An 18,820-nucleotide genomic window follows, 5' to 3' on the forward strand; every position below is an offset into this window, starting at 1 on the left:
GCCCAGATTGTTAGCCTCAGATTCAGGTTTATCAATACGCTATTGATTTCCAAAGCAGTCACTATTTTCTGTAAAAAAAACTGGTATAAAGTCGTGAATGCTAAAGCTCATTCAGCACATTGTGATTCTGAGATCTCCAGAATTTTGAAGTTAATGTTGAATATGCATGTTATATTTCAAAGTCAAAACTCTGCGATTCAGTAACAAACACAGGAACAAGACATCACATCCCTGTGTCGAGGAGGAGTTTTCACCTCCAGTCTGTAGTTGGTGAGGGCTCGGAGTTTGATAATGAGCTGAGAGAAATGTGGCAGACTATCTAGAACCTCCAAGTACTCCAGGTCCGGCAGCTTGTGCAGGGCTAAGAATTTGTCCTCTGGTACATGTTCGAGGCGAACTTTAAGACGTCTGAGCTTTGGGAAAAGTAGTGGTATCTGAGCTGTGTGAGCTCCCAAGTGTGAGGGCCAGGGGTCTATGTGCAGCTGGAGGAGATCTGGTACCTGCGCTGCTGTGGCTGCCAGGTCCTTTGAGGAGAACTCTGCGACACAGAGTGTGAGACTGGTCACTGTGGGCGGAATGGAGGTGACATAGTTCTTAACCGCTGGGCCCTTGAGGATGACCAGGGTGGACAGCTGAGGGAGGTCACTCAGCCATGTGTTCAGGTGACAGGCAGGTGATGGCCACTCCTGTTGCGAGTGCCTGTAGAAGACAGCGAGACTCTTCAGGCCGGGCATCAGCTTCATTGTATCTTTTGGAAACGAGAGATCCACGCAGTCGATGAGTTCCAGACTGGACAAAGCGGGCGCACGTCCTCCTGGGATATGCAAGCTGGGAACAGTGTTCAAGCAGCAGAATGTTTGCGCAACAGACAGCGACAGGTGCTTTAGCTTGGGCAGGCAGCTGAGGAGGGAGTGCACCAGTATAATAGTCTCCTGCAAGACTCCCGTGCGATGACAGACCAGGGAGGTGAGGTTGGTGAAGTGGGAGACAGCAGAGATGACCCCCTCGATTGTTGCTGTGGACAGAGTGGCATCACACAGGCTCAGGTGCGTGAGCTGCTCTGGTTTACAAACTGTGGAGGAGTCAAACACCAGAGCGGTGGAACTGTTCCTCACAGCCAGACGCCTCAGATCGGTGAAGTCCCGGACATAGTGGAGGCTCTGCTGGGAGCTCGTGTCCATCACTACCGTAGTGGCCGATGGGAGGAAGTGGGCGACCTGCTTCCAGTCCTTCACCCTGGAGCTCCTCACCACCGCACTGGTCACCCTCCTGCGCCGCAGACTGGCCCAGAACCGGCGGTTGTAGTAGCCGCTGTGAAACCTCAGCACCACGGACCAGTCCCTCCACAGGGAGCCGTGGTCCACTAGCGAGTTGAAATACTTACAGGAAGCCCGCACGCTCAACTTGTCTGCCGTCGACAGGCAACTGAAAACGCAGTTCCACACCTCTGACGGAAGCCGAGGAGGAGTCTGTGCCATCGCGTTCTTCAGTGGGCTTTAGTTAAATGGCTTCATCTCATCCAATTAATATTTTTTTGTTCTGAAGTCAGAAATAAAGTTTTAAGAAACTGACCACTACAACCGCTCATCTGTCTTCTTCGTATTTTTTCTGACGGCGCGTGGTAACTAATGTAGAAGCTGCACTACCGCCACCTTCTGGTTTGGAGAGTGAACCATTGATTATTCCACGAATCCAGTGGGTCTCATATAAATATCTCTACATATGTAGATATCTCTCTTACAGATGTAATACTGAGCGTCTTTCCTTATTTAATGTTATTTATTTATTGTATAGGGACAAAGCAGGTTAATGAACATCGGTATTAAAAAAAATGCTTATTTACATTTCCAGTCCCTAGGAACTACACACAAGAATAAGAGGACAAACCACAGCCTGCAATGTATCCAATCAGAAGTTATCAGAGCTCTGGTTTGCCATCACTTTACTCATCTTTCTCATTTCCATTTTATATGTTGTCCCTCATGATCATATCAGTCATTTAAGTCTGAGTTATACAAAAAATATTTATCAATAATAATAATAACCAGGTATTTGGTACCTCTTGAGCTAATGAGCTGTTGCATTGTATAAAAACGAGTTCAACCTATTTTCTATAATTCATCACACAAAGCGATATTCTGAGGTAGCATAAAAGCAGCCACCCAGCTCTGAATGACACTTTCGTGTGGTTATTAGGAAGGAGCCTTTCACTCTCGGGCTCAAGGCTCAAGTATTATCAGCATATGATTTAACTGAGAAGAGGTTTTATAATAATTATCATCAGTGCCTTTTCAAAACGTCAACACATATCCTTCATCTTTAACATTCAAAGACAATATTTATAACATTGACCCACAACCTCCATCACCAGAGCTTTACAATATTATCACAATCTGGCCTCCAACAAGCTGCTCTCATGGTCCTGAATTTCATACAAAGCCTACAAGGCCCTAATAATAATGATAATAATAGATGATTCACCCCCTCTCCTGACTCAAATGAAAGGGGGTATAGATGATGGATGGATAATACTATTAGTACTACTAATAATAATGACAGCTATATTAATTTACATAGCACTTTTCAATACTTAGTTGCAAGGTGCTTTACAAGTTAAAAATAATGAGAATTGAAGGCAACATATAAATTAAAATGAAAGAAAAAAACAATTGAACCTAATTAGAAGCAGTTTGAAGATCATGCAGCATTAACGCACTGATATGAGAAAATACATGTTTCTAATGACAAAAGAGTTAATCCAGATAAAACTAAAACATCTAGTTATAATAATAGTTGGTAAAATCAGAGCTAGATTAAAAGTAGAAAAATAAGTAAGGGAAATAAAATGTAGAAGGTGAATTCAGAGTGTGATGCTAAAGTAACCCCACCTTGTTCTATTTTTCATATTACCTGTAGTTTGCCACCCCTCTATTGCTTCAGTCTAATGGTCCAAACTACCACCTTCCCATCTGATTCACTTATTATCCTGACTCTCCTCCCATTTCCTCTCTATAGTACATCCGGTGCAGCCCATGGTGCGGCCTTGCCTTCCTTTTGATTGACACTGAAACCATTCAATAGTTGTGAAGCTGCCGCCCACAGCTGCACTGTGATTGGTCACTCATTTTGTATATATATTGGCCCGGCGTCCATCATCGTTCTCTTTCTTCTACGCGACCCTCGAGCTCGGTAAGAGCCACCTCGTTGTCTTGCTAAGCGGAAAATATTTATCTTTACTTTAATTACATGGTCTTTGATTATTAGACTCATTACACCTACTTGTATGGCACATATTGACATGTGTTATGTGTCTAGTTAGAGTGCGGATGTGCCACTTAAACAAGTGCGGCCTGCTGTAGTATTGTTAGCTAGCTAATAGCCTGCTAGTGTGAGCGGCCTACCGCGTGTCACATTCTGTAATACACATTGTATTGTTTCATCTTACCCTTACCCTTTAGATTCTGACTAATTCTCTTTTCCCTTTCTACAGATACTTCCTTGTCTTTAAACCAGCTGTTAGCGATCCTTGGAAGCACTGCAAAGATGCCCAGGGAAGACAGGGCCACGTGGAAGTCCAACTACTTCCTTAAAATCATCGTAAGTCTGATTTGTCGCACATAATCCTATATTTTCATTCTAATGTACATTGAATGCTTTTCTATATTTTCATACTGTTTATGCAAATTTCTTGTTTAGATTTCACTGCTGACGTGCTGTGCCCTCGATTTGTAGCAACTTCTGGATGACTATCCAAAATGCTTCATCGTGGGGGCAGACAATGTGGGGTCCAAGCAGATGCAGACCATCCGCTTGTCCCTTCGCGGCAAAGCTGTGGTGCTGATGGGCAAAAACACCATGATGCGTAAAGCCATCCGTGGCCACCTGGAGAACAATCCAGCCCTGGAGAAGTGAGTTTACTCTTCTACTTTATCCGACCCTAAGTAATCAGAGTTTAATGATGCAGGATAAGTTACAGTGCAGCTTGTTGGTGCTGTGTTGTCGTTCCCCCTGCACACAATAACTTGTTTCCAGCTATCCCTGTCTGTCTCAATCACACCGGCAACCAGGGACGCATGGTTTCATACACTTGATCAGTTTTTGTTCTTCATTTAAACTTTTATCTGCCTCCGTGATTAACAGTTGATTTATCATTTTGACAGGCTCCTGCCCCACATTAAAGGAAATGTGGGCTTCGTCTTCACCAAGGAGGATTTGGCTGAGGTCCGGGACCTGCTTCTGTTCAACAAGGTTAGTCTCAAAGAAATCCTGGTTGAACTTTCACATTTTATGAAGATGACCTTTGTCTCCCATTAAGTAAAGAAGACTGTGTTCAAAATGGTAATATAGCAGTTCAACAAAATTGTAGCTTATAAGGTGACAAGCAATTTATGCTAATCTTGACCAGTATTTAAAAGTTTAAGTCCATTGGTTTAAGCAAAATGTCCGGCTACAATGTAAATGGACACTGAAGCATTTCACCTTTTATGAGTTTAAAGTAATTGACAAACAGTGATAATGCTTTAATGTTGTCCGATCGGGACCCTACAGGAAGAACATGGTGGTTAATCTTTGTCTATGTGCAGGATAAGTTACAATGCAGCATGTGCAGTACTGTATTGTCGTTCCCCCTGCAAACATTAATCTGTTTCCTCGCTATCCCTGTCTGTCAGTTCCCTTTGACTGCTAGGGACGTTTGGTTTCAGACATTTAATCTCAAACATTACATTAAGCCTCATGCCGTTATGGTCAGCCTGCTTAGTGAAGTATATTTCTAAATTGTTAATCCCATAGGTGCCTGCATCTGCCCGTGCTGGAGCCATCGCCCCCTGTTGTGTGACAGTGCCTGCCCAGAACACCGGACTGGGGCCTGAGAAGACCTCTTTCTTCCAGGCTCTGGGCATCACCACCAAGATCTCCAGGGGAACCATTGAAATCTTGGTAAGTTGGAAATATTTTGTTTGACTCTGAAAGTGACTGTCCAAGATTCAATTGACTGAAATGCATTAATCCAAGCTTTAAGTGTATGACGAGATTCTCATTTTAACTTGCCCTATTTCTTTTTCTCCAGAGTGACGTCAATCTAATCAAGACTGGCGACAAGGTTGGTGCCAGTGAGGCCACACTCCTCAACATGCTGAACATCTCGCCCTTCTCCTTCGGACTCAACATCCAGCAGGTGTATGATAATGGCAGTGTTTACAGCCCTGAGGTGCTTGACATCACAGAGGAATCCCTGCACACTAAATTCCTGGAGGTGAGATGTTTTTAATTTTATGAAATCAGATATACAATAACTAGTTTGGAGCTCTGAATTTTTGCATGAGATTTACTTATGCAAATAACTAACGTTAATTTTTTTTTAGGGTGTGAGGAACATCGCTAGCGTTTGTCTGGAGATTGGATACCCCACCATGGCCTCTATCCCCCACTCCATCATCAATGGCTACAAGAAAGTCCTGGCTGTTGCTGTGGAGACAGACTACTCCTTCCCCCTGGCAGACAAGGTATGCCTTAACACAAAGCAAACTGTGGGATTGGTTTCTCTGGTTAATATGCAGCCTGAAGTTTCATTCATGCAGGTCTATCTGGGATGTTAGTTTTTTCTGACTACTTTAAATGATTTTCTTCTAGAAAACTTTAAATGGGCCTTGAATATTTGTGTGGCTGAAACTAATATTATACCCTCTATCCTCACAGGTTAAGGCCTTCCTTGCTGACCCTTCTGCTTTTGCTGCCGTTGTTGCACCTGCAGCAGCAGTTGCTGAGACTGCTGCAGCTCCAGCAGCTAAGGAGGAGGTTAAAGAAGAGTCTGAGGCGTCTGACGATGACATGGGCTTCGGTCTTTTCGACTAAACAAATGCATCGAGCAAAAGAGTCACATAAGACCATGATTCAATAAAAAAATAAATCTCAACTCCTACAACTGATTTGTCTAATTTCTGTTGCATAAACTTGTGACATTGTGGTGTTAAATGTTGAGCTCATGTAGTTGTGCTTATTGGTCAAAATATTGTCCTAGTTTCAATTGGGCTAGGTCAAATCCTTTCAATTAACAATTCATCTGATTTGGAGTCCAGCCTATTTAATAGCACATGTTTTGCTAATATTCATTGTTGGAGCTGCTGGGTTTTCTATAAATTAAGGTCTCAACCTTAATGTCAAAGTTGTCACTTAAAATGTCTTACTACGACATGTTAAGTGCGTACAAACTAGACTGATGTTTGCATTTTCAAACATGTATACCTCAGATAATTTCATAAACTTTCATGGTAGGCCTACCTCAGTAACTGTTCTCGATCACATCTGAGGGGAGATTTTTAATTTCATGGAACAGGAATTAAGTAAAATGTATGTAGCAAGACGCCAGACTCGTCTGGTAAATACATTTCCTCAAAAGCCTTGCAATTCACGTGATGGGTATGTTACGGCATTTATTCTGAAATCTGTGGAACGGAAATCTCATTGGGCTTGTGGAGCTCACAGGAAGTGTCCGCAATGGCTGAGGTAATTGTGTTTTTCTGCGTTTTTCATTTTTAAACATGGTCATTTCTGTCTACATCGCTTGACGTGTTCAGTGATTTGTCAGTTCAGGTCCAGATACAGTCTTAGCATCGTATTTGCCGACGATGGCTCATCAAACCCTAAGCTAACGTGATGTTAGCAAACGCTAGCTAACATTACCTCATTAAACACGGATCTTAATATAGTATATTTATTAAATTCCTCCAGTGATATGTTGTATATACGGTTGAGCGTCATAGTATTAGGTCGATATAGAGAATAACTTGTTTGTTGGTTACTGATAACATAAGCGTATGTGGCTAAAGTATCCTGAATTCCTTAAGAGTATGTAAGCTAGCCTCACATTATGTGTCGGTACCATTTCAGACGAGTCATCTTTAAAAACAAGTCACATTGTTTTATGTTTTGTTGTTGTCCAGACCCACAGTTTACAGGACCTTCAGCAGCCAGGTGTCTCCTCCAAGGTGTTCGTCCAGAGGGACTACAGCTCAGGAACCATCTGCAAATTCCAAACAAAGTTCCCCTCTGACCTGGAGTCAAGAGTATGTATTCACAGTATTGACATTTATGTCATCGTTGCTGACTGAGTGTCCATGGATCAGGCCTTTAAGCGGTGTGTGTGTGTGTGTGTGGTTTCAGCTTGATAAGCAGCAGTTTGAGGAGACCATCCAGACTTTAAACAACCTGTATGCAGAGGCTGAGAAGCTCGGGGGGAAGTCATACTTGGAGGGCTGTCTGGCTTGTCTGACTGCGTACACCATCTTCCTCTGTATGGAGACCCACTATGAAAAGGTAAAACTGCTTCAAGTGTTCTGGTCCCTGGCGTGTCGGGAGGATCCAGTAACTACAACCAATAGTTTACAGTTGTGTGCTTCTCGTTGAGTGTGTCTCTGACTATCTCCGTGCAGGTCTTAAAGAAGATCACCAGGTACATTAAGGACCAGAATGAGAAGATATATGCTCCCAGGGGCTTGCTGCTCACTGACCCCATAGAGAGAGGCCTCAGAGTTGTATCCTTTGCTTGGCTAATGCTCCAGCTCTGAATTCTGTGTCACCAGGTGTTTTAAGAAATGTGTCATGTTCCTCCCTTTACTCTGAATTATTTTCCGTCAATTCCTGCATGTCCCAGGTGTCTCAATCATTTTGCGGGAAATAAAACCACCCTTTTTATGTTAAGCTTTTGGCATTTTGTGTTGTCTCGAGGCTGAGGTACTTACTAGCTAACTGTAAGCCAATATTATGTGCTGCCAAAGCCATGGAGAGTGTGTGTTGCCACCAGAAGTAAATGTAGTGTTAACTATACACGTGTGGTGATGTTTATGTTGCGTGTAAGCAGAGCAAATATTTCAGTACTTGGCTCAGGCACAGAAATCTGAGTTGTGATTCGGCCCCATAGGTACCAGCTGTCTGGCCACCGGAGAGTAATTGGCAGAGGAATTATGTACCTAAGCCTACATAGCCACACATTAATATTTGCTACCATAACACAGGTAAAATTAGGATCAGTGTTAGTTTAATTGTCCAGGAAAGGGAAATTCAGCTTCAAAATAATGTGCATTCATCTCCATGAAACACGTCCCATGACAGGGGTTCGTTAGGCTCATAAATCTCTATGGTGAGAGTATTCTTGGATAGTTTTGACTATGCAGAATTGTATGCACCACGCATAACAAATTAGTTTCATCACAGCTTGTAATTCTAGTGATTCTATCTGTAAATGTAAACGTAGCTTGTTTAACCTTGTGTATTCTAACAACAACAAATTGTTGTTGATTGTATAAGAACATGTGTAGCATTGCATAAGAACATGTGTAGCATTGCATATTCTCCTTAACTTGCTATCTTCCAGGTTGAAATCACCATCTTTGAAGACAGAAATGTTGGCTCTGGAAGATAAAGAATCTTGCAGTATGTTGTCAGACATAGAAGCATCTTTAATGGAGTCAGCTTCGCTGGGAAAATCTTGGGACCTCCACTCTGACACTCTTAAACTATGAGAAATCTGAATTTCCGGACAGTATTTTCCTTTATCCATAGTCAAACCCATTACTGACCACTTCTAATTCCACTATGTGATGCTAACTGCAATTTACTTACGAAGATGCCTTAACAAACCAAACTCCATAGGCTTTGTTTATATTCAAGAAGTTTCCCCCTTTTTTTCTTTACTCTTTGTATAAACTAATGTCTGACCAGATACTCTTCATCTATGTGGAAGCACATATTCAGATATCTGCTTCCTCTGAATGGATGTATACTTTTTTATCTGATTCTTATTTCTGTTATTTATACTTACTCTACTGTCTGCCTATCCTTATTTGTTAATGTCTTTTTTATATATAAATAAAATAGTTTACAGTCCAGACTGTGTTTGAGCAGTGACACTCCCCTTATTATTATAAATAAATTAATAAAAATGTATAATTATTGATGTCCTAGTTGATCGAGATCAGTCTCCATTAATCGGCCATTGTGATAATGCCACTTTTTACCATGGTAATCACGAGGGATTTGACTTGTGTATTGTTTTGCAAGTCAAATATTGTGTTGTCCTAGAACTGTGTAGAGGCGGAGTTGTTGAAACTGTCTATAAACCTAAGTACCGTTATGTGTTGTATTCCACAGTGTTAACATGCTGGTTGTTGTCTTTGTTTGAGCAAATATCTCATTCGTGCATGAATGGGACTTATTGGTGGGAAGCCCTTGTCTTGTGAAACAGACACATTGGATTGGAGTTTTTATGACCTCAAACATGGAGCATGTTTGCTGTTGGCAGGTCAATCAAAAAAATAAAATGTGAAATAATACATTTTGCGAAATCTCTGTCTCTACCATGTCATACCCCAACTGGACTAAATTTCGCAAATCATACCCTACAGTCCTGTGCCATGTTTCTCCTTAGAGTCGTTATCTATCTATGGTCAATGTCATCCCATTTTTCATTGTCACCATACACCACAGGAACCTTAAACACTTTGAATTCCACAGATTATTGCTGTATTTGGTGTTTGATACAACTAGTTTACTTTTGTTACAAATTATCTTCTGTTTTGTCTAAATAAACAATCTTTTCCTGAACTCTGTAGAACTCCTCATGTGTGACTTCATTTAAAAACTAAAGCACATGTTGAGCACAGTGATGGTAAGTAACCAACACATTTACTCAAAAACTACTTTGCATATTCTGGTAAATATTACAAAACGAATCAAGAAATACATTATAATGTAACACAGGTTAAGCAAAGACTTTGATTTGACTACTATAAGTGAGGCGTTGGTCTAGTGGCAGAATTTTGGACTATGGGCAGAAAAGGTCTCTGGTTCGTCTCTGGTTCGACTCCACGGAGAAACAACAAAAAGACGAACCTGGATTGATCTGTCCAAAAGTCCAAGAGGATTCTCCCTACCCTGTCTAGTGCCCCTGAGCAAGGCACCTTACTCCCCCAACATCTGCTCCCCATGCGCAGTACATGGCTGCTCACTGCTCTGTGTGTCCTGCACCAGATGGGTTAAAGCAGAGGTTCAATTTCCCTTCCATTGCATGAGTGTGTCTGTGCAAATATTTATGCAATACTTTATGGGAGTATTTCTACAAAGAAAAAGATGCGAGTATGTCCTCCGTTCTGGTGCCTACATGAGCTGTAGTGGCATGTTTGGGCATTAGGTTCCAAAAGTGTTTTTTATTTTAATTGAATTATTATCGCCATAAAATCTGAAACATTCCATATTGTCTTATTAGATTTATAGGACCTTTATTCTGAAGGAGTCAAACTGGATCTCCTCTCTGGTCAGAAGAGAAAAACATCTGCTTCCGGAAGCTAAACGCTCAGTTAGCCTGCTAGTAAGTTAAACAACTATACAACACATAATAACACTCCCGGGTTAAGATCCTTCAAATCAGCGTTAACTAACGTCCGGTTATCTGTCGTTTACCACATTCGTGCTAACAAGGCAGCATGTTTTCAACGCAGGGTTTAAGACATACAAACATATGCTTGTAGCTTTCTGCTCCACTTAACACATGCGTTACTATTGCGGCTAACTTTTAGCTAACGTTACGGGTCACAGGAACTACATTCGACTGGATTTGATGTTTTTTGGCGTCGCTGCTAGTTAGGACAGTTAAAAGTTCGCTTCTCCACACTGGACCCATCCTTCTGTATCCACCCTGGCGTTCCCCTGTTACGATGGAATCTATCTCCCGAAGGAAGAGAATGAATTCGTGCATCATGTCATGGAGGAGCTGGAAACATACCAGCAGAACAACAGCCATGAGAGGTAAGGGAGCACACAGCTGAACCGTCCAGCTGTTTTATTTGAAGTCATGTGTCTCATCTAGTTCATCACAATTCCCACAGGATGTTATTATTTTTAAGAAGCAGTCATTTTATTGTACAGCTTCCTCATCAGTGGTAAAGTCCTCCAATCATTAACACATGGGGATGCTGGTTAGATGATATTGTCACTGAGCATCATGGGAAATGATGGCGTACAAACTGAAGTTCGGTTTGTTTTGTTGGAATAAAACAGGTTTTACTCTCCACAGGAAACCATTTAGTAGCCTACCATCATTTCTGTGCTTGACCTGCTGCTATGTCATTATGGAATCATCACTCTGTAATTTATAGGAGAATGGGCTCGGTCAACGGCAGCAAGAATAAAACACCCCATTCCTCTTTGCTAAGTGTATCTTACTAAAACTGCCTCAATAACTTGCATCTCTTTTCAGACCTGATCCTCAGATCAGATGCAACGCTCGGCAGACTCATATTAGTCTGAGTTTAAAACTAATCCGGGGTAGACCGCCTTGGAGCACTTTACATTGTATAATGAAGGGGATTTTTAAAGGCTGTAACAGTTGGTACCCCTCATCCCATAGGTTGAATATAAAGTGTTTATTTTCTACCCTTATAGAGATCTGTGAGATGATTTCTCCTCTCTGTACCCAGCAGAGTAAACTATGACCTGAGTGGGAGATTTACAGTGACAATACAGCCTCAATGGCACATTTATGTAATTGAAAATTAAGTTGCTTTTACATCGTCCAAAGAAACTGCAGCCCTCTTACAGTGCGTCTGTGTCCTCTTTCAGCGTGCTCCTGTTCCCGTCTCTACCCAGCAGACTGCGGTACCTGATTCACAAGACCATAGAAGACCTGCCGGAGCTCACCACCTTCTCAGTCGGAGAGAGCTGGTGTCGCAGGGTGGTGGTCTGCCACTCTGAGCTCAGGTACTGATGCAAGCAGAGGATCATATGCACAGTGTTGACCAAACTTATGCTGTGTTTTAAATGTTTTTTTTAACTCTTTTAATAAATGCATTTTAAATGGTAAGAGAAACATGGTATAACATAATAATTGGACAATATTTACAGTTAGTTCCTCTCATGCAGGATACATTTTTGCCAACAATGGTAATTTAAGGTGTTTAATAGCCAGCATTAGCACTATAATTAAACAGCTTTTACTGAGACTTGACTATAGCACTGTTCAAGTTGAACTAAAATGAGTAATCCATATCAAATTCAAGGTAGGGTTTAATAAAAATGTGGGTTTCTGTTCTCTTTTTATTGTAGGGGAGAGATGGAGGAGGACAGGGACTTGGAGAGCAACAATAGCTTGTGTGAAGAGCCTCTAAAAAGCAGGGAGGAGGTGGATGGTGTTGCCAAATCTAAACCTTCAAGCACATCACAAAGCCGAGCACCTAAGAGGCCAGACAAACCTCTTTACCTGCCTCGAGTTGCCCGGGAGAGACTGTCCCTGAAAGGCTCGCAGGAACCCACATTACATAAAGAGCCACCAAGTCCTGCCTCTTGTAGCGGTAGCTGCATTAGTAGCTCATCTGACTCTTGTTCCTGCCATGAAACTACAGAAAACACTACGTCCTCATCCACATCCGGACAAGAACCACTCCAGCATGTAGCAGACAGTGTCCACAACCTTACTGAGGACAGTTCAGTGCATACTACTCTGGAAGAGAAACAAAAGATGTTGCTGAGGTTGGATGAAGCTGAGGCCGTTGTCTGGGACCAGACGGCATCTTCCTTCACTGACATGACTCTGGAGGACAATGCTAGTGTGCCAAACAACACCCAGATAGAAGACAGCACCGATGCAGATGATGTAACTGAAGAGGTAAGTTAGCCTTCCTATACTTTTGAAGGTGTGGTATTATTTCTACATTTTCATTTAGTGAAATAATAGGGAAATGTATTTGTAATGAAGAAATCTCTTATAATCCATTGCTTTGTCATCTTGTGTTTGTGTTGGTGATGTTGTCTTTAATGCTATGTTACTTATTTTGTGTTTATCTTATCAGATCAAGGTACACCTGAAAGAGGCAGTGTCCTTCTCCATTGAACACGTCCACAGCGACTTCTCTATTTATGAGAATGTGTGCATCAGTCCGGATGGGTTTAGTCATGTGATCGAGATCTATGATTTCCCGCAAATTTTCAAAACAGACGACCTGCTGGATGCCTTCACAGAATACAGGTGAGATCCGAGAGTGAAGATTCATATAATCTGTGAAGGGAGCAGGACCTGATGCAACTGTTCCTTCCTGAGAACTGTTAAAAAAAACATTTTTTTTTTTAGTTTTTTGGACAAGTGGACAAGGTTATTCAGTTTATCTGCAAAATATCAACTGGGATAATGATGATGTCCTTGATTTGGATCAGAATCTACTTAGGTATCCCACCAGTATAATTTCTTCTTGCATGTGTTGTTCAGCAGCACTAAATTACTGGTACTGCCAGACCTTATATCAATAATCTGCATTGTAAACATTACACAGAGTCACGTCAGACAGATTACTAGCTATCATTTCATGCACACTCTGCTATTTAAACAATTGAGGGTTATTTAAAAGTCTCCTTATAGCCAGCAACCACGCAACACTGGTGCATAGCCTGAAGGAAAGACCAGCTTGTGGCAAACACTTGCTGATTATGTACAATCCTGAGAGAAACAATGGGACATTATTATTGAGCAAGAGCTTACTCTGATATCAATGTAGTGCATGAAGGGTGAGAAGTCCCCCCTCCCACTGTTCCTTCTCGAAGAGGGGGAGCAGCGTCACTGGTGTAGATTTCATTCATTTAGGAAAGGCAGTGGATGAAATTGTCAGAACCGCGCTTTACATTCATATCAAAGAGCAGTTGAAAAGAATCATTCGTGTCACAACACTACTGCTCAGTTTGTCTTTATAGTCACTGTATTTTAGCCTCAGTCCTAAAATTGTCTTAACTCAGTGTTCAGCAAGAGAAGCCTGTTTTCTTCTATTTTTATTCTTGAAGAAAAAGCAACACCCTTCTGTCTTTCATCCAATTTAATTAATGAAATTATCCTAAATAATTTATCTAACCAATAAAGATGTCGTCGAGATTTACTTAAAATAACTTCCCTTCTGTGTTTCTCAGTGATGGTGGAATGAAGATCACGTGGGTGGACAACACACATGCCCTGGGGGTTTTTGCCAGTGAATCAGCAGGTATGATTTCTCTCGTGTGAGTTTTAGGTTAAGAGCTTATGTATGTGACTAGAATTATGTACTAATGTGCAGCGCTCTTTACTGTGTCACACAGCTCTCCATGCCCTCTCCATCTCCCATCCACTGCTGAAGGTACGAGCATTGGCTGAAGCAAGTAAAAAATCCAAAGGCAAAGCCATGCAACGAGCAGGTTGGTCATTCACTCCTTTAAGCCATTTCTTATTTTTAGCAATAATGTTTGAACCCTCTTAATATTTAGTCTAGGCGATTCTCATTTGTTATAACACTGTTTGATGGATAAGATGGTTGTTTCTGTGACACCCTCCAGAGTTTATCCAGCCTGTGAAGGAACGCCCAAGGACAGACTGTGCTGTCGCCAGGCGGATGGTAACCAGAGCCCTGGGCCTGCAGACACGAGGCAGAGCGCCGCGATATTGAAGAGAAGTGCTCACCCTGTCGACATATACAGGTGAGCAGACTAATGCAAGCCAAAGATTGTTGACATCATAGTTTCACACAGGGAACACTGTGGCTTCATACATGCTAATTTATTTTAGTTTAAATAATGCAACACTATTGCTACGTTTTCATGCGCCTGGGTTCACCGCATTCGCTTCCTTATTGGTTCTCATCAGTCACGACTTGACTACCAGCGGTTAAGACAAAAGAAATCCCTGCTCTTACTTTTCACCATTGTTATTTTTCATTCACAGTATTTTCTGTATTCAAGCGACCAACTGCAGAGTAAACCTTCTGTTTCCTGTTTACATTGATTGAGATTATTATTGATAAAGAGCTGAGTTTGTATAGATGTAACCTGTGGAGTGGCAGCGGAGGATTTACTGAAAAGGAATTCCTCTATTGTCACATGAGAGTCAGCCTGTGCTCTACTGTGGCTGGGGTTTACTTGTAGGAATAAATGAATTAGAGCTATTTTATGATTTGGGAGATTCCATGCTATTATTACTTAATAGGATTTCTGTCACATTTATTTTATCACTTTAGTTCTCAGTTGAACTCTAACCACTTTGGGGTTGTAATTGCTACTGATCAGAAAACTATGAATAACATACAATTAATTGCAGAATATGCACATATCACACAACATTAAAACCTTTAAACTTTAGAAAAAGATTCATCACACAAGTTGATATCTGCGTTTACCATTTTTAATGAACTATTCCACATTCACCCATGCATACAAAATAAAAAACATTTTGGCAACAACTAACAGGTACTCTTATAAAAAAGAGGGGGTCATTGAATTCGTACATCAGAAATTTAATTCACAAAACCATGAAGAGTCATTTTCACACATGTGCAGGTATCACAGTTCACCTGCAATGTTATCATAGTCCCTGATGGTAATAATTTAACAAACGTGAAGCATAAGCTGAGGGGATGTGCACTTCATGGAGATGAAAACGTGTCTACTGTCACAGCCAAGATAATGAAAGCAATAAATAAAACATTTCTTAAAAGTGAACTCAAGTATGTGAAACACAAAGTCACGGTAGCAAAAAGCACTTTCCCTCTCAGCTTAATGGTGAATTCAATTTATGTGTGAAAACCTCACAGATTGTCAGAACCAAATCCAAGACGGTTGGCATCACTAAGTCTATGATATTCAGCTCTCATGATCCTACTTCCACTCGCCTGCTTGGCAGTTGTGGTAACTAGTGATAATTATTTGTAGAAATTTAATTTACAGCTCTGCTGGAAACAGGCATTATTTTTGTTGCTCTGCTTGTTGTTCTCATAATCATGTACTGTATTTTTTTGTCTTCTAGTGAAGCATTTTCACTGTGATCAATAGATTTGTCTGCTAGTTCAACTGTCTTTTAGAAAACAAACATACAGTGCAAGATTTCAAACATTTATAGCACCAGATTAAGCAGCAGACTGTTTTTCCATCCATCCTAAGTAAACTGGACAGCCAGGTGACGCTCTCTATCATCTAATGGGTACTTTCATTCGAGTCGTTCCCCAATGTTTGAAACTTTGGCCTTGAACTGTTTGGCATAATTCATTTAATAAATTATTTGGCTTAGATCCTCCCTGACATTTCTCTCATTAAGCACCAGGTCAAAACTGATATTTCACTAACAACAACCGTAAGAGACTAAGTGATAAGAACATTTTTTTACATCGTGTAAATACATTTAGTGGGCAAGCAGGTCTTTTGTTTCCATTTACTCATTGTCTTGTGTACCAGCTGAGCTCTGAGCTCAACTTCAATCCAGGACTTCTGCAAGGAAGCAAAGCTGCACAGCCCCCTCTAGTGGTTGTCAAATATTCATATTTGCTTCCCTAATGTCCGTCTGTCCGTCCTTGTTGTCGACCTCAGGTCTACCTGTGCGACAGCTGGTTAGTGAGCAGTCCAGGGAACGTTTCCTCTGTTTCGGAACTCAGTGTGCCACCTGTGAGGGCAGACAGGGAGAGGATGAGGGGGAGCACTATTATGTACATACATTCAATTCAAAAGCTGAATCTCCTTGTCTAAACGTAAAACACTATGGTTTTTTTATTAATTAAAAATTGTGGTCTCAGTTTAAAAGCAGGACTAACTGATTTGTACATTCAGAATTCGTAATACTACAAAACACTTTTCCCCCGCTGCTCTCAGACAGTTTGCGCACAACTCGCGCAAATATTAGCACCAGTGTTTTGAGTGAAAACATTTCAAAATGTTGTGATATGAAAAACTGTTTTTGTTTTTTTCTGAACAGATGTTCTACAGCTGACATGAGTGACTACATGACTACTGTCCAACATCCACCATCGATGGTCCTTAATCCCCACCAAGCTCAAAGTTGTTGTTCTGCAGTTAAACCTGACCCCCCCTTATCTTCAGACATGACTGTTGTGGTTCCTGTTGTTCACTGGGTCACTAATAATACATCAATGATAAAAGTGTTGAGGAGCCAGTGAAATATGAAACATTCAGATGCAAACGGACTGATCGAAGAAGCTGGTACATCTGTTTTGAGTTGATTGCATGTTGCCTTTAAACTAAAGTATGTTTAACAGTTGCTTAATTTCTTGACAGGGAGTTTTATTTTTGTTTCCCCCTGGGCCAGTTCATCCAGGATTGGCTAAATAATCCAGTGTTAGTAACAATTATGATATTGTAACTTAATATCAAACTTCCCCACAGATTCATTCTCAGGATTGGTTACAGAAATCTATTACATTATGCGCTGAAGTTCTTGATAGATTTTTATGTGGAGCGTAAACAGATTTAATGTAATGTAGATCCATTACCATCAAGAGAGACACATGTATAAAGAAGAATACATGTAACAAGCAATGTTTAACTGGACTCTATAGGTATTTTCTGATGTTTTAAATCATTTTAAAGTGTAGTTTTATTTTTGGTAAAAAAGTTGCAATATATGACTTGTTGATATTTAATTTATTCGGAAAAGCTAAACAAATATATTTCTTGCTGCCTCAGATGTGAAGAGTTCAATTTGTTTCATACATCATATTACAGAAAACTTAGCCGTGTGTAATGGAAGCTTGAATGTTCAGCCCTCTGCACATGTTACTATTACATTTTTTTGTCATTTAGCAAATGACTTGACATCAGTCCTCTGTAAGTGGTGTACCAAGGGACAATTTATAAGTTTGTATTGAGTAGTTGAGTTTAATGGGCTGTTTCCCTGAAATTGTCTTTGGTGCCTGATTTTAGTTTGACAGGACTTGTTCTGTGTCTGTTACGATGACAGTTACTTTGAGATTTGAACTATCTACAGTATCGTATTAGGATTTCCAAAGTAGACTTGATTGTAGCGATAAATGTGGCACAAATTGTCAAAAACATTAAAACTACATAGTTTTAAACAAAATCTGTTGAATTAAAGAGGTTTCAGTGTTGTTATATAAATAAATTCACCAAGCACTTTAATGTGAACACCTGTCCATCTGCTTATTAATGCCGTTTCCGATCTGCCAATCATGTGGCAGCAGTGGCATATAGTCCTGCAGTTACAGGTGAGATGCTTCAGTGAATGTTCTAACATCAGTTGTGACCAGCAGCATCTCACTGATTAGAAAGTTTAATGGAGAGAGCTCAGTTGAGCTGGCAGGAAGAAAACCACCCTTTACAACTGTGGTGAGCAGAATCAGACCACATCAGGTTCCACTCGTGTCAGCCAAGAGCATAAATCTGAGGCTGCAGCAGAAGACCGCTGACAAAACTAAACGGCTGAAGAATGGAAAAGTGTAGCCTGTTCTGATGAATGTGGATTTCTGCTGAGGCCGCAGAGGGTAGGGTCAGAATTCATGCTTTGCACAGCACGAATCCATGAACCCAACCTGCCTTGGGTCTGCAGTCCAGGCAGCTAGTGGGGAATATGCATCATTCGTGGTTTGAATGAAATAAAGTATTGCTTATGATCACAGCATCTTCTCATGGCTACTTACATTAGGATCATGAACCAAAGACAAATCATCTCAAACCATTTTTACTAAACAGTAATTTCAGTTGCCTTCCTATTCACTAGAAGAGTCACTGAATCGGACAAATCCCCTTTTGGGATGTAGTACAATGGATTTGCAGCAGTATTGTGCAGCATTGTGCAGGTCATGTCAACATAGAGCAGAATCATTCAAAGGAAAGTTTCCAACATCTTGTGAAAACAAAGCTATAAATAAGGTATTACGTGCAAAGAGAAACTGAAACACTGTTGTATGTCAATTATCTTAATCCTTTATATGAGGATCTGTTCATTTACACCAGAGGAATCATGTGACTTTAAGCCAATTTTATATAGAAACATCATCACATGTAATGTATGTTGTGT

General features: G+C 40.8%; 4 protein-coding genes and 2 non-coding genes across 7 annotated transcripts in view; 5 read left to right on the top strand and 1 right to left on the bottom strand.

Moving 5' to 3' along the window:
* The first annotated feature begins 3,142 nt into the window (after window positions 1-3,142).
* rplp0 (ribosomal protein, large, P0) lies at window positions 3,143-5,923 on the top strand. 2 transcript variants are annotated; one of them, XM_062398196.1, is made up of 8 exons: window positions 3,143-3,189; window positions 3,491-3,597; window positions 3,733-3,908; window positions 4,161-4,248; window positions 4,792-4,938; window positions 5,069-5,254; window positions 5,364-5,504; window positions 5,698-5,923. In XM_062398196.1, exons 2-8 carry the CDS (start codon window positions 3,544-3,546, stop codon window positions 5,851-5,853), a joined length of 948 nt encoding a protein of 315 aa, XP_062254180.1. In that variant the 5' UTR covers window positions 3,143-3,189; window positions 3,491-3,543; the 3' UTR covers window positions 5,854-5,923. The 2 variants fall into 2 exon arrangements, with proteins under 2 accessions (XP_062254180.1, XP_062254181.1); XM_062398197.1 differs by lacking the exon at window positions 3,143-3,189 and having other exon boundaries at window positions 3,697-3,908.
* Window positions 3,959-4,087, top strand: LOC133974879 (small nucleolar RNA SNORA63). The gene has a single exon (XR_009924710.1). It is a non-coding gene; the product is annotated as a small nucleolar RNA SNORA63 (small nucleolar RNA).
* On the top strand, window positions 4,578-4,707 carry LOC133974933 (small nucleolar RNA SNORA63). The gene has a single exon (XR_009924721.1). It is a non-coding gene; the product is annotated as a small nucleolar RNA SNORA63 (small nucleolar RNA).
* Window positions 5,924-6,457: 534 nt separating the features above from the next.
* LOC133962732 (golgin subfamily A member 7-like) lies at window positions 6,458-9,600 on the top strand. The gene is made up of 5 exons (XM_062398202.1): window positions 6,458-6,504; window positions 6,942-7,064; window positions 7,162-7,314; window positions 7,431-7,532; window positions 8,372-9,600. Exons 1-5 carry the CDS (start codon window positions 6,496-6,498, stop codon window positions 8,417-8,419), a joined length of 435 nt encoding a protein of 144 aa, XP_062254186.1. The 5' UTR covers window positions 6,458-6,495; the 3' UTR covers window positions 8,420-9,600.
* Window positions 9,601-10,324: 724 nt separating this feature from the next.
* Window positions 10,325-17,928, top strand: r3hcc1 (R3H domain and coiled-coil containing 1). The gene is made up of 8 exons (XM_062398201.1): window positions 10,325-10,800; window positions 11,614-11,751; window positions 12,097-12,655; window positions 12,840-13,015; window positions 13,942-14,012; window positions 14,107-14,202; window positions 14,341-14,481; window positions 16,742-17,928. The coding sequence occupies exons 1-7, from the start codon at window positions 10,757-10,759 to the stop codon at window positions 14,448-14,450; spliced, it is 1,194 nt and encodes a 397-aa protein (XP_062254185.1). The 5' UTR covers window positions 10,325-10,756; the 3' UTR covers window positions 14,451-14,481; window positions 16,742-17,928.
* Window positions 15,166-18,820, bottom strand: part of loxl2a (lysyl oxidase-like 2a) — a 30,184-nt gene continuing 26,529 nt past the window's right edge. Inside the window, exon 14 of the mRNA XM_062398200.1 lies at window positions 15,166-16,432. Coding sequence (XP_062254184.1) covers window positions 16,362-16,432 — 71 coding nt within the window. The 3' untranslated portion in view covers window positions 15,166-16,361. The remainder of the gene's footprint in view (window positions 16,433-18,820) is intronic.

Source organism: Platichthys flesus, chromosome 2 (assembly GCF_949316205.1).
Source record: "Platichthys flesus chromosome 2, fPlaFle2.1, whole genome shotgun sequence".
Classification (NCBI taxonomy): Eukaryota; Metazoa; Chordata; class Actinopteri; order Pleuronectiformes; family Pleuronectidae; genus Platichthys; species Platichthys flesus.